The sequence below is a fragment of the Myodes glareolus genome, chromosome 7 (genome assembly GCF_982192425.1).
Source record: "Myodes glareolus chromosome 7, mMyoGla1.1, whole genome shotgun sequence".
NCBI classification, from domain to species: domain Eukaryota; kingdom Metazoa; phylum Chordata; class Mammalia; order Rodentia; family Cricetidae; genus Myodes; species Myodes glareolus.
The window spans coordinates 48,811,835-48,827,050 of NC_142032.1; the positions used below are offsets into that span (position 1 = coordinate 48,811,835).

Consider the following 15,216-nt stretch of genomic DNA (forward strand, 5'->3'; position numbering starts at 1 on the left):
TTGTGCTAATTTGATTTACATGAAGACTGGCAAGAAGGCTGCTAACATCACAAGATATTTACCCTTTCTTCCTCATGTTGTCTTTTTTCCTACAATTCTATCAATGAGATTCTATTCTCTCCAGTGTATTTCTGCCTCTTCTGAACACACTGATTGCTGCTCCTGCTATTCACTGTTACCCAATCTGCCTCATATTCTTATTGGATAGGTATTTTTTCATGTCATGAAAGTCTACATTCAAAACATACAGTAACAAAATTACCAAGATGAAAATAAAATTGGCCATTTATACTGCTGTCTTTGTCTCACAGATCTCTTTTAATATGTTCTACTTTGTGAAAACATTTAATGCAACCTGTCTGTCTTACAATAACAATGTTTTAATATTCAGGTTTTTGTTGCTTGAATAATGAAATTTGCTAAATCATTTAGTGTATGAGACAATATAGACTTGCTAAAATTCTGAGCACTTTTAAAATACAACCAAATACCCTAGTTATTAAAAAAAGTTTAATGTTTGTTATGGTCTTCTGAATATCCATATATATTGACCACAATTTAGAAAACAGAAATGCAGAAATATAATAATTTAATATCAAACTTTATGCATAATTTTCCTAGCATTAATTTATATAATTCTTGAAAAGAAACCTATGAGTGTGTCTTCTCCTTAATGGGGTTTATTACATACCTAATTACAGTGATTTGTGCTAAAATCTCAAAAAAATGTTGAATAAAATTGACTGAATTGGATAATATAGTCAATTAGCTTTTTCACAAGCTGACTTAAAGTTATCATAAACATTTTATTTAGGTTACTTAGGTTACACTCCTCTGAACAAGATATTAACTTTTTCACAAACAACCTACTATTACTGAGGAAAAGACGACACATCAAGTTTTTTTAGCCAATGTAGGGTAAGAAAATGAGAGACCATGTAGAATTAAGATGAAAATAATGTTTTATAACCCAAAACTTTAAAATCAAAGCTACAAACATTATCTTGACTTTAACACAATCTTTGTGAATGCACTCTTCACATCTTTATTCCTTAAGCTATAGACCAGAGGGTTCAGCATAGGAATGACCGTGGTGTAGAACACAGACGCTATTTGGTCAGTGTCCATGGAGTGACTGGAGCTGGGCTGCAGGTACATGAATATGACTGTCCCATAGAAAATGGAGACAGCTGTGAAATGGGAGGCACAAGTAGAAAGAGCTTTGTGATATGCTGCAACAGAGTTCATCTTTAGAATGTTGATAAAAATGAACATGTAGGATATGATGATATGTATAAGAGCAAAAAAGATATTGAAGCTGGCCACATAAATAAGAACCAGTTCATTGACATGTCTATCAGAGCAAGATAAAATCATGACTGCTAGAACATCACAGAAAAAATGGTGGACCACATTAGACTCACAGAAAGAGAGACTTAATGCATCCACAGTATAGATGGAAGCATTCAGGAAACCACAGATATAACAGCCAATGATGAGACATGCACACACACGTGTTGTCATGGTGGTAGCATAGTGTAGGGGCTTACATACTGCTACATAGCGATCATATGCCATTGAGACCAAAAGGTAGTTCTCCACAACGGCAAAGTTTGCAAAAAAGAACATCTGAGAGGCACAAGCATTGTAGGACATGATCTTGTCTCCTGTAAGAAATCCAACTATGACCTTTGGAGTGACCGTTGATGAGTAACAAAAGTCCACGAAGGACAAGTTGCAGAGAAAAATGTACATGGGGGTGTGAAGCCGAGAGTCCAAAAGAATCAACAGAAACATCCCCAGGTTCCCAACCAGGGTGATGGTGTAGATGAGGAGAAAGGTGATGAAGAGAGGAAGCTGCAAATCAGGGTCATTTGTGAGTCCCATGAGGATGAACTGTGTCACTTCTGTCCTGTTCTCCATCAATGATTTCTGTTTGTAAACAAAAGGCCTGAAACAATTAAAAAACAGAATATTACAAGGGGATGGAGAGTTAGTTCACATGTCAGAAGCAATGTCTTTCTATTTCAAAGGACTCAGTACCTACATGTCAGCTCACAACTGTGTATAACTCCAGGATCAATGGATCCAACACCATCTTCTGGCTTCTGCAAGTGTGAGACAAATATTACACATAGTTATACATGTAGGCAAAGCACCATAAACATATAGTACTTTTCTTAAGTTTATTTTTCTGAAATTTATTTAAAAATATATTTTATGTACATGAGTGCTCTGTCTTAATACACATGCGAAGAGGATATCTGTTCACATTACTCATGGTTATGAACCAACAAGTGGTTGCTTGGAATTAAACTCAGAACCTCTGAAAGAGCAGGTATTTCTCTTAAGAGTTGAGCCATCTTTCCATTCCTAAATTATTATTTTTTTAAAAAATATGTGAGAATGTAGTAGGAAAGAATTGGAATCTTTGTAACTTCATTGATTTTTTACCAAAAATAAAAGTATATATATATATGTGTATATATATATATATACATATATATATAGAGAGAGAGAGAGAGAAAGAGAGAGAGAGAGAGAGAGAGAGAGAGAGAGAGAGAGAGAGAGAGAAAGAGAGAGAGTTTAGTAACTATGGAAAATGGTTTAGTTTAAAGCATTATTGTGTCAGGTAACTTGTTTTCCTGGGCTTTATAAAACTAACAAAACTCTTTTTCCTACCAAGAGATACAATAGGAATAGTCATCTCTTGGTCAATAACATGTCTTTGACAATTTGTTATATCCATGAAACTGTGTGATATAAGAGATATAAAATTTATGCATATTTAAATAACATAATTACCAGTTTCTGTTCTGGATTTATATAAACTTTTCATGGAAAGTTACAGATCTAAAATATTTTAACTTAATTATAGTGAAAAATTATTTTCTTATATCTAATCAGAGCCAATTGAGTGGCACACTCAGTAGTAATTTTATCTTGTTCACTATATATCTGTTCTTATTAATGATCAAACAAGGGATTAATCCCTATTAGTGAAATGTTACTTCTGAATACTAAAAGGTTCTAAATGATGTAAAGGGTTTGAATTGCATTTTAACTCTTCTTTTCACACACATTTTAGTGCTTTTAATACAGCATATCTAGATACTTTGAGGAAGACATACCCAGAAGCAAGAAGCTATGATTAGCTCAAGGAAGACTTTCTCTTGATTCAATATTACTAAAAACTGTACAGAATAGTACTGTTAACCTTACAGGTGTGTTGAAAGATCTTTCATTCTCAGAAGCAGTTTGGAATGAAGACACATAAATAACTAAAACATTGAGAACTCAGGTTCTTGAAAGAGATACATACTAAGATCTACCCCTGAAGACCTAGAAAACACCTAACTCTTTTAAACAACATATAGCCATTTACAAAATGAAGACAGTAATGAGGCCTACTTGGGGTATGATTTTAAAAAGATATTAGTATATTAAAGTCTAGAAATGATGGTTGTTAAGCAAGGTTACATGGGTATTACTTATTATGTTGTCGTTAATATGTGATAATAGCATATAGGGCTTTATTTCTGGATAAGTTTAAATCTTAAGAATTCTCTTTCAAAATTGTGATTTCTGCATTTCAGCTCCTGGGATTGTCTGTGCATGGTCAAGAATCTTGGGATAGTTTTACCCTAAGAATATCAGTGTTTTTCATGGAATTTCATGCTCATCATTGTTTTCAAATTTAAATGTTTGTAATCCATAATTGTAGATAAAATATTTCTCCTTTCTTAACTTTTGGCTTCACTTTTCTCCAAACATCCCTCAGCAAGAATAGAGACCCTGGAGCCCAGGTTCATAGTTTATGATCTTTGCTTATCTCATAAATACAATGTTCTTATAGTCTAATGATACTTAAACTTTCTTGTTTGGCTTGGCATATTTGGAAGGATATCCAATCTGTGATTTCCTATCATTATCTTGAGCATTTGGCTACATTTTTGTGTAAGTATATATTTAAAACTTTAGTTTCCATTTTTTCCTTATAATGACTTTCATCATTTGCTATATTTTATCTATAAATGGAATGTATTTATGTGTGTGTGTGTGTAAAGTAGAACAGAGTATTATTGTTACCTTATTAGTAGGAAAACAAGATTTATGAAGTCATATGCTAATCTCATTTTTATTAAGTGGTATGAGAAACACTCAAGGTGCAAGATTTAGAAATTTCATTCAACAGTGATCCTGAACTCATAGCATACAGGTTGAAAAGTGATTTAGTGAATTTTAATCTCTTTCAACCCCTTCATCAGTGTACAGAAAGATTATTTGTCTTCTCGGTTTATGTCTTTTGTGAATTGTCTTACCTTCAAGTAAATCAAACATATAGTGAACAACATAAAGGTACAACAACCAAAATGCATTTTATATTTTTCTGATAAAAATAATTTACTATAAGAATCATTAAATCTCCTGTAATATATTGACATCTACGCCTAGTCTCAGAATTTCAAAACTAGTTTTAGAAAAAAACAATTAGCCTTTGAATTGTTTTAACTCTCAAAATTATTTTTAATATCTGTTCTCAAGAAACTCATAGTTGGTATACATTCCCACTTACTTTCTGGGAAATATATTTCATAATAGTATGTTTATGAAATGTAGGTAGCCAGTTTTAAGTAGAAAAATATTTTACAGGGAATACTTATTCTAAAAATTTAAAAACTCACAATGCAATATTTCACAAACCCTTTTACAGGAGCATGTTCTTAGATATTGATCAGTTTCCAACTCATCTAAAGTAAGATGGAAGGACAGAACATATACACATATAAAATTCTGAATTCACCATGCATTACTCCTCTTCCCTTGGAAGAGTCACTTACCTATTTATTAGGAAAACATACAGAAAACCAAATTAGATTGTCTCTCACTTATATCTCACAGTTGTGTCTCTATATATATATAAACAAAAACTAGAAGTTCTTAGGGAAACCTATGAAGAACTTTCCAAATACAATCAGTCAATAAGATTTTTTTCTTTGACTGTTTTAACTCAGTTTGCTTGAAGACCCATAGCCTAACTTCAGGGTAATTAGAAAAACTGAAAGTATTAGCATTAAATGCACATATTAACAAGGACTACCAATCAGGAAATAAATAGAATCTAATGGAAATGCTATGCAGTACTTCTCCTAGTGTGCCACATTGGAATATCAGGGGCTAGTGCATGAGAATAATAGACACTCAGTGAGCTCTGGAGAGTTCCCTCCGGAGTTTATCTGAAGATTAACATCCAGTCTTCTTAGCGAGAAAAACAATTAATCAGCCTTAGGGATCAAACCAGTTTCTTATCTTAGAATTTTAATTTACTTCTTAATGGGTAAATAAAAACACAAAAGTCATTCATCTTAATGAGATACCAAGCAGAGTTTCAGTACATAATATTTATTATAAATGTTCAAGTCTGGTTAAGAATGCTTATCTTCTCAAGTTTTTTTTTTGTGAGAAAAATCTTAGAGTCCTCCTTCTAGAATTTTCATTATTTTTAGAATTTTCTTTTTATTTCTTTCAGCATTTCAAAACATAATACATTATTATTATCTATAGTAAACCTTGTGCCCAATATTACATCTCACCTTCTTGTTCCTAGCTAATTGTTTCTTGGCATAATATCTAATGATCCTTATTAATTCTTTTGTGTGCTATCCTTTATAGTATTCTAAAAAATATTGTATATCATATTTTACAAATATGTCTACTTATTCCTATTTACAACAAATTAATTTTTAATTATGGTAATTTTGTTATTTATGTGTTCATCTACTCACTTATGGTGATGTTTGTGTGTTTGTGTGTGTGTGTCTGTGTGTGTAGCAGAAAGGATGACCTGCAGAAATCAGTTCTTTCTTTTCTATATGTGGGTCCCTGTATTTGAACACAAATCATAATAATAGGTGACTAATTATTAACCTGCATTTTCTTGTTATCCTAAACTGTTGGAAATAAAAGCTTCATGAAATAGAGATTTGCATTACATAGCTGAATGAGCTAGATAGGTACAACTTGAACAAGATTAGAAATGTGTATACAGTATGTTTTGAAAAATTAATCTCAAATTTGTATTAATATACAAAATTCGCATACAATATACAAACATCCTATCCAATATAAAACATTTAAAATTTTTAGTTACTTTTCCTAAGTAGATTCAACAATCTACCATTTTATCTTGTCATATATATCTATATTCTTTACTTTTTTTCTTTCAGAGTAGATTCAATAATCTACCCTTCCATTCTATCACATCTATACCTCCTTTGTTTCTTTTCAAAACAAGAACCTTGAATTTAATCTTCTTTGTTTAACTTTTCTGACCATTACAAATAATAACTTGTAACCAACATCCCTAAACAATGACAAATATCCATATTTTGTTGAATGATCAAAAACCATTCATCCAACTTCTTGGAAATGTGGGCATCATATTTTTAAATTTACTTTTTGCTTTCTTGGGGCAATGGTATCTTTAGAGGATCCTGAGAAAATGAATAAATATTAAATCCTGAGAGAGGTAGCCTTATCATTTGTTGTCCAGTTTCTGTTGTACAGTTGTCCAAGGAGCAGAGCTTGTCTCAAGTACTTACTGGAGTATTCTGTTAGCTTGAATCATCTCTGCAAGTCACCTCAAAGTTGTCCTGAGTAGTTTGCAGTCCAAAGATGAATTTTAAGTGGTGCTATTAGATGAATGGTATCATATGAACCTGGTGGAATTGTTGTTTCAGGGCCCTATCTTTTAATATAGACTTTAGAGATTACTGTAAGAAAATTAATTATTTCTTGTGGAAAATGTAAACATTACTAACAGCAAAACAGAAAATTTGAAATTTTATAGACATATGTTTAAAGAAAGTACCTTAGAGACCAAAAAAAGGTATAGGGAAAGTAGAATTTTTATAAGCAGTTTATTGATAACGTTACTCCTGAGAATTTTTTTATCATTTCGTCCCATACCAGTTGGCTCTCCTGGTATGAGACAGAAACTCTGAGTTTTTTTAACAATATGCTTGGATTTAAGGGAAGTGAGTCACAGTGCAAATCCAAAGACAGTTTTGATTATTAAATGAGTCAGGGCTACTATTATATTGAGAAGAAAGAAGATATATATGATTAAGTAGTGATATTTTCTCTTTCAGAGAATATTGATAGCATAATCCAGATTTTTCTTTGCTTGGTGGTTCTTTCTGGATAGTTATCTTTTTACCTATAGGCATGTAGATATCCAAGGTCTCTTGATCTTTTGAAGATAGATTTTTTTTATTTTCCTGCAAAATCAAGAAAGGAACCCTGCCCCAACACTTGTGAGGTTTTCTTACAACTTGTAGCATTTTTACCTCTGTGGATGAGCTGTCATTTTTATTTATCAAGTACATTCTCCTTTTTAAACTGAATCTTGATTAATTTTATGGTATATAGGTTTTTTTCTCCTGTGGAAACAAGACTAAAAACCACTTACCAAACATGGTACATCTCCTGGTTTCCATTCTCAAGTCAATAATCTTTGAAGTACACTGGCTGACTTAATTCTGAAATTTTTTTTATTGTTCAAAGACTCTCGGATTCGCTTTGCCAGTATTTTGTTTGTTTGTTTTTTTTGTTTTTTTTTTTTAGTAAATTTTATTAAATTATAAAAGTTTCCATTTCCGCCCCCCCTCCCAACACCCTCCCACTCCCCCCACTCCCCCCACTCCCCCCCTCCTTCCCCTCCGTCCCCCAGGGCAGTCAGGGTTTCCTGCCCTGTGGGAAGCTCCAGCTCCCTCCCCCTCCCTCCAGGTCCAAACAGACTGGATCCCCAAAATCCAGCATATGCAGAGGAAACAGGTCCCAGTGTCATAGTCAATGGCTTTTCAGAAAGACCCCGGGCCAGCCACAGTCAGAGAATCCGGCCAAATTCCGAGAATCTGGCTAGATCACCTCCTCGTTCAGTCCCAGTCCGGCTGGCCCTGGTAAACTCTCATCAGATCCGTTCCCTTGTATCAGTGGGTGATAGCATCCCTCGCAGTACTGATTTCGTTTTTCATGTTCCTCCTCCTTCCGCTCCCCCTCCGGACCTCGGGGGGCTCAATCCGTTGCTCCAATGTGGGCCTCCGACTGCATAGCTGTCCTTCGCCAGAGGAAGGATCTATGGTGATAAGCAAAATATACATCAGTATGGTCATGGGCCACGGCCGATTCAGGCACCCTCTCCTCTGTCCAGAGAGCAATCAGGGGGATTTCTCCTTGAACCTGGGATCCCATATATAATCAAGTCTCCTGTAAACCCTAAAATGGCTCCCTTAGTTGAAATATATTGTTCCCTGATCCCATATTCATCCTACCTCCCTCCCCCCCCCATCCCCGGCCACCAAGCTTTCCCCGTTCCTCCCCTACTCCCTTCTCTCTAGTCCTCTCCCCCTCCATCGACCCTCCCACCCCCCCATGCACCCGAGGTTACCTGGAACTCATGTATATTTCCTACCTCCTGGTGGATAGCTAAATAATCTTCATCAGGTTCATCTTCTTATTTAGCTTCTCTAGGATCACGAATAATAGGCTCAAAGACCTTTAATAATGGTTAGAATCCACTTATGAGTGAATACATACCGTGTTCCTCTTTTTGGGTCTGCCTTACCTCACTCAGTAAAGCGTTTTCTATTTCCATCCATTTGCATGCAAAATTCAAGATGTCATTGTTTTTTTACCGCCAAGTAAAACTCTAATGTATATATGTTCCACACCTTTTTTAACCATTCTTCTATTGAGGGGCACCTAGGTTGTTTCCATGATCTGGCTATTACAAATAGTGCAGCTATGAACATAGTTGAACAAATGCTTTTGTAGTATGTTAGGGAATCTATAGGGTATATTCCCAAGAGTGGTATTGCTGGGTCCTGAGGGAGGTTGACTCCCAGTTTCCTGAGAAACCGCCACACTGATTTCCACAGTGGCTGCACGAGTTTGCATTCCCACCAACAATGGATGAGTGTTCCCCTCACCCCACATCCTCTCCAGCATAATATGGGATCAGGGAGCCATTTTATGATAAAGGTGTTGGAGAGACTGGGGATACAAGGATCATACCTAAATATAATAAAAGCAATATACAGCAAGCCGACAGCTAACATCAAACTGAATGGAGAGAAACTCAAAGCCTTTCCACTAAAATCAGGAACACGACAAGGCTGTCCACTCTCTCCATACCTCTTCAATATAGTGCTTGAAGTTCTAGCAATAGCAATAAGACAACATAAGGGGACCAAGGGGATTCGAATTGGAAAGGATGAAGTTAAACTTTCGTTATTTGCTGACGATATGATAGTGTACATAAGCGACCCCAAAAACTCTACCAAAGAACTCCTACAGCTGATAAACACCTTTAGTAACGTGGCAGGATACAAGATCAACTCAAAAAAACTCCAGTGGCCCTCCTATACACAAAGGATAAAGAAGCAGAGAGGGAAATCAGAGAAGCATCACCCTTCATGATAGCCACAAATAGCATAAAATATCTTGGGGTTACTCTAACCAAGGAAGTGAAAGACCTATTTGACAAAAACTTTAAGTCTTTGAAGAAAGAAATTGAGGAGGATACCAGAAAATGGAAAGACCTCCCCTGCTCTTGGATTGGGAGAATCAACATAGTAAAAATGGCAATTCTACCAAAAGCAATCTATAGATTCAATGCAATCCCCATCAAAATCCCATCAAACTTCTTCACAGACCTTGAGAGAACAATAATCAAGTTTATATGGCAAAACAAAAAACCCAGGATAGCCAAAACAATCTTATACAATAAAAGAACTTCTGGAGGCATTACCATCCCTGACTTCAAACTCTATTATAGAGCTACAGTATTGAAAACAGCTTGGTATTGGCATAAGAACAGAGAAGTCGACTTATGGAATCGAATAGAAGACCCAGATATTAACCCACAAACTTATGAACACCTAATTTTCGACAAGGGAGCTAAACGTATACAATGGAAGAAGGAAAGCATCTTTAACAAATGGTGCTGGCATAACTGGATGTCAACCTGTAAAAAAATGAAAGTAGATCCATATCTATCACCATGCACAAAAATCAAGTCCAAATGGATTAAAGACATCAACATTAATCCGTCCACTTTGAACCTGATAGAAGAGAAAGTGGGAAGTAGTCTACAAGATTTAGGCACAGGAGGCCTCTTCCTAAGTAGGACCCCAGCAGCACAGACAATAAGAGAAACAATGAATAAATGGGATCTACTGAAACTGGGAAGCTTCTGTAAAGCAAAGGACACTGTCAGTAGGACAAAAAGGCTGCCTTCTGACTGGGAGAAGATCTTCACCAACCCCTCATCAGACAAAGGTCTGATCTCCAAAATATACAAAGAACTCAAGAAACTAGACACTAAAACTCTAATTAACCCAATTAAAAAATGGGGTACTGAACTTAACAGAGAATTCACAACAGATGAACTTCGAATGGCCAGAAGACACTTAAGGTCATGCTCAACCTCCCTAGCGATCAGGGAAATGCAAATCAAAACCACTTTGAGATACCATCTTACACCTGTCAGAATAGCTAAAGTCAAAAACACCAACGATAGCCTATGCTGGAGAGGATGTGGGGTGAGGGGAACACTCATCCATTGTTGGTGGGAATGCAAACTCGTGCAGCCACTGTGGAAATCAGTGTGGCGGTTTCTCAGGAAACTGGGAGTCAACCTCCCTCAGGACCCAGCAATACCACTCTTGGGAATATACCCTAGAGATTCGCTTTGCCAGTATTTTATTGAGAATTTTTGCATCGATGTTCATGAGTGAGATTGGCCTGTAATTCTCTTTCTTGGTTGTGTCTTTGTGTGGTTTTGGTATCAGGGTAACTGTAGCTTCATAAAAAGAGTTTGACAATGACTCTTCTCTTTCTGTATTGTGAAAAACATTAAGGAGTGTAGGTATTAGCTCCTCTTGGAAGTTCTAGTAGAATTCTGCATTGAAACCATCTGGTCATGGGCTTTTTGTGGTAGGGAGGTTTTTGATAACAGCTTCTAATTCTTCATGATTAACAGGTCTATTTAGATTGTTCACCTGGTCTTGGTTCAACTTTGGTATATGGTACTTATCTAAAAAAATGTCCATTTCTTTTACATTTTCCAATTTTGTGGCATACAGGCTTCTGTAGTAAAATCTAATGATTGTCTGAATTTCCTCTGTGTCTGTGGTTATGTCCCTCTTGTCATTTCTGATCTTATTAATTTGCGTGTTCTCTCTCTGTTGTTCAATTAGTTTGGATAGGTGTTTGTCAATCTTGTTGATTTTCTTCAGGAACCAGCTTTTTGTTTCATTGATTCCTTGGATTGTTTTCTGTGTTTCTATTTTGTTGATTTCAGCCCTCAGTTTGATTATTTCCATTCTTCTACTCCTCCTGGGTGAATCTGTCTTTTTTTCTACAGCTTTCAGGTATGCTGTTAAGTCTCCAATGTGTGCTTTCTCAGTTTTCTTTAATTGAGCACTTAGTTCTATGTACTTTCCTATTAGCACTGCTTTCATTGTGTCCCATAGGTTTGAGTATGTTGTGTCTTTATTTTCATTAAATTCTAAGAATAATCTTTATATTAATGGAAATAAACAAAAACTGTATTGTTTTCTTACTGATATATGCTGGAGCATTGTCTGTTTTTATTTGTGCAGGCATACCCATGAAGACCACAATTGCTAATAAATGTATGATTACTAAATCAGCCCATTCTGTACTCACTGTAATTGCTTCTTAAAGACCTGAAATAGGGTTTGAAGTCAGGGATTGTGATGCCTACAGAAGTTCTTTTACTGTACGGGATTGTTTTAGCTATACTGGATATTTTGCTTTTCCATATGAAGTTAAGTACTGTTCTTTCAAGGTCTGTGAAGATTTTTGCTGGGATTTTGATGGGCATTGCATTGAATCTAGAGATTGCTTTTGATAACATTGCCATTTTTATTATGTTAAATCTACCTACCCAAGAGCATGGGAGATCTTTCCACTTTCTGTTGTCTTCTTCAATTTCTTTCTTCAAAAATTTAAAGTTTTTAATCATACAAGTCTTCCACTTGTTTGGGATATTTTATGATATTTGTGACTATAGTGAACTTCTGGAGGCATCAAAATCCCTGAATTCAAACTGTACTACAGAGCTACAGTACTGTAACCAGTCTTGGTATTGGGATAAGAACAGATAGTAGGAAAAATGTAACTGGAGCAATGACCCAGATATTAATCCACACAACTTCAAACACTTGATATTTGACAAAGAAGCAAAAAATATCAAATGGAAAAAAGAAAGTATATTTAACAAATGGTGCTGGCATAACTAGAAATCACCATGTAGAAAAGTGAAAATAGACCTATATCTATCACCATGCACAAAATTCAAGTCCAAATGGATCCATGACCTCAACATAAAGCCAGCCACAGAGATGAAAGTGGGAAATACACTTGAACACATTGGTACAGGAGCCTACTTCCAAAATATAACTCCAGCAGCATAGATACGGAAAGAAACAATAAATAATTGGGACCTCCTGAATCTGAAAAGCTTCTGGATAGCAATGGACACAGTTAACAAGACAAAACGACAGCCTACAGAATGGGAAAAGATCTTTACTAACCCCACATCAGACAGAGGTCTGATCTTCAAAATATACAAAGAACTCAATATATTGGTCATCAAAAGAACATACAATACAATAAATAAATGGAGTACAGACCTAAACAGAGAACTCTCAACAGAAGAATCTAAAATGGCTGAAAGACACTTAAAAATGTTCAACATCCTTAGTCATAAAAATGAAAATCAAAACAACTCTGAGACTTCATCTTACACCTGTATATGTGGCCAAGATCAAAAACACTGATGACAATTTATGCTGGCACTCTCTCCAAGATGCTAATGGTCTTAACTCTAAAAAGGTTAACTAAGGAACCCATATGGGTGAATCAATGGTGTTTAAGAGAAGAGAAACTGCAGGCTTTAGAATAGCTGGTACAGGAAAAACCAGATGCTCAGAATGTTGAAATATCATACAGCCTTTGAAATACTGTTATATTAGTTCTCAAAAAGATATCTGGAAAATGGAGAATGATACAGATTTAAGAGCTGCTAATTTGGTGATCCAGTCATTGGTCTCTCTACAGTATGAAATTCCTTTGCCTTCTCTATTGCCTTATAGTTATTGATTTAAAATATTTTTTCTTTACCTCAAATTTACAAAAAAAAGACATAAAACAATCTGTCTTACAGTGAGTAGTTGCAATAATTCCCAGTCTACTAAAAGACATCAAGAGATGATTCTCCCACAGGGAATGTCAAATAGTTCCACCCGATGCCAGTATTTTGTAAGTCAATCACTGGAAAAAATATATAAACAATTTCCTGAATCTATACATTACCATAACATGGAAAAGATTTTATTATCTGATTCAAATGTAGAAACTTTAAAAAAAACAATTAAATCAGAAAAATTTACCTTGTTTGTGATTACAAATTGCTCCTACAAATACAAAGAGAATATTCTATTAATTATTTAGATTATAAATTAGAGTTAAAGAAAGTTAGATCACAAAAGATGCAAATTAGAAGAGATTGATTACAGACACTTAGCGACTTCTAAAGCTTCCTAGGAGATATTTCCCATCTATGGCCAACTATGTGAATAGATCCTGGTGACCTGATCTAATGTAAACAAATTGACATTATTCAGGTACAAGATATAATCAGGAATAGGCATCATCCTATATATATAACACTATGCATACACATACATATGTATGTATATATACACACACACACACACATATATATATATATACATATACATATATATAAAATCACTCATCTGATTCCATATAGGTTTGCTGGTTTGTCTAGCACAAAGTAATGCAGAAATTGATCAGTTATTGATTGGAAATGTGCTAAAGGCCTCAGACTTTCATAAAAAAAAATCGTGTCAAAAGTAAAAGTTTTAAAAGGATGTTTTCAACACATGGCAAAAAGCTGAGGAAATTTATAAGGACATGTTCTATTTGTTCTTTATACACCTAAACAACACTATCTGCAGAAAGTACCCAAAGAGCACTCAATGGATTGAAATATGACAGATGGATTTGTTTCTTTGTATAGAATTTGGAAAATTAAAATATGTACAGCACACCATTTATACCTATTCAGGTTTTCAATGGGCAACTACTTTGAGTACAGAAAAGGCTGATTCCATAAGCACACATTTACTAGAAGTTGTGGCCATCATGAGTATATGTGCAAAAATAAATCAGACAATCCTCCAGCATATATATCTAAGAAAATAAAACAGTTTTTGTTTATTTTAATATAAAGATTTTTACAGGTATATCAAATAATGTCAGTAGTCAGGAATTTATAGAAAGATCAACCCGAATTACAAAAGATATGTTAAATAACAGAAAGGAGTAATAAATATCCCCAGAAATATTTTATACAATGCTTTATTAACCTTAAATTTTCTTAATGCTGATGAGAAATAAACAACAGCTGCACAGAGGTTTTGGACAATAAAAAAAATTTCTGAATTAAGTCAGCTTGTATACTTCAAGGATGTGTTGAACTGAGAATGGAAACCAGGAGATGGACTGTTGGGCAAGGGGTTTCATTTTGTTTCCACATGAGAATAAAACCTATGGATACCACTACAATTAATCAAGATTCAGTTTAAAAAAGGAGAAAAAACTTGAAAAAAAATAACAGCTCATCCACAAAGGTAACAATTCTATAAGTTGTAATAAAACCTCACAAAATTTGGGGCAAGGTTCTGTTATTGATTTTGTAGGAAAGTAAAAAATTCCCATCTTTAAAAAGTCAAGAGACTTTAGATATCCAGATGCCTAAAGATAAAAAGTTAAATATAAAGACAGAATCACCAGCAAAAAAATCTGACTTATGTTACCAATATTCTCTACAGAGTAATAGATCACTACTTTAGAATACATATCTCCATTCTTCTCAATATAATGGTAGTACTGACTCATTTTAAAAAAAAAAAGGCGTTGGATTTGGACTCTGGCTCTTTCTCTCTTTCTCTAAATCCAAGCATATTGTTAAAAGAAAAACTCAGATTTTCTGTCTCATGCCAGGAATGACAACTGGTATGGAACAAAAGCACAAAAACAGATCTAGGGAGCAAAGTTATCAATACCCTCCTTTCAAAAACTCTACTCCCACCATAACTT

General features: G+C 34.7%; 1 protein-coding gene across 1 annotated transcript; it reads right to left on the minus strand.

Moving 5' to 3' along the window:
• Positions 1 to 999: 999 nt before the first annotated feature.
• LOC146893590 (olfactory receptor 5B3-like) lies at positions 1,000 to 1,926 on the minus strand. The gene has a single exon (XM_085692630.2). The coding sequence runs from the start codon at positions 1,921 to 1,923 to the stop codon at positions 1,000 to 1,002; it is 924 nt and encodes a 307-aa protein (XP_085548756.1). The 5' UTR covers positions 1,924 to 1,926.
• Between the last annotated feature and the right edge of the window lie 13,290 nt (positions 1,927 to 15,216).

Excerpts from the sequence above, each read along its gene's own strand:
- LOC146893590 (XM_085692630.2), bottom strand. The coding sequence starts at position 1,923 with ATGGAGAACAGGACAGAAGTGACACAGTTCATCCTCATGGGACTCACA.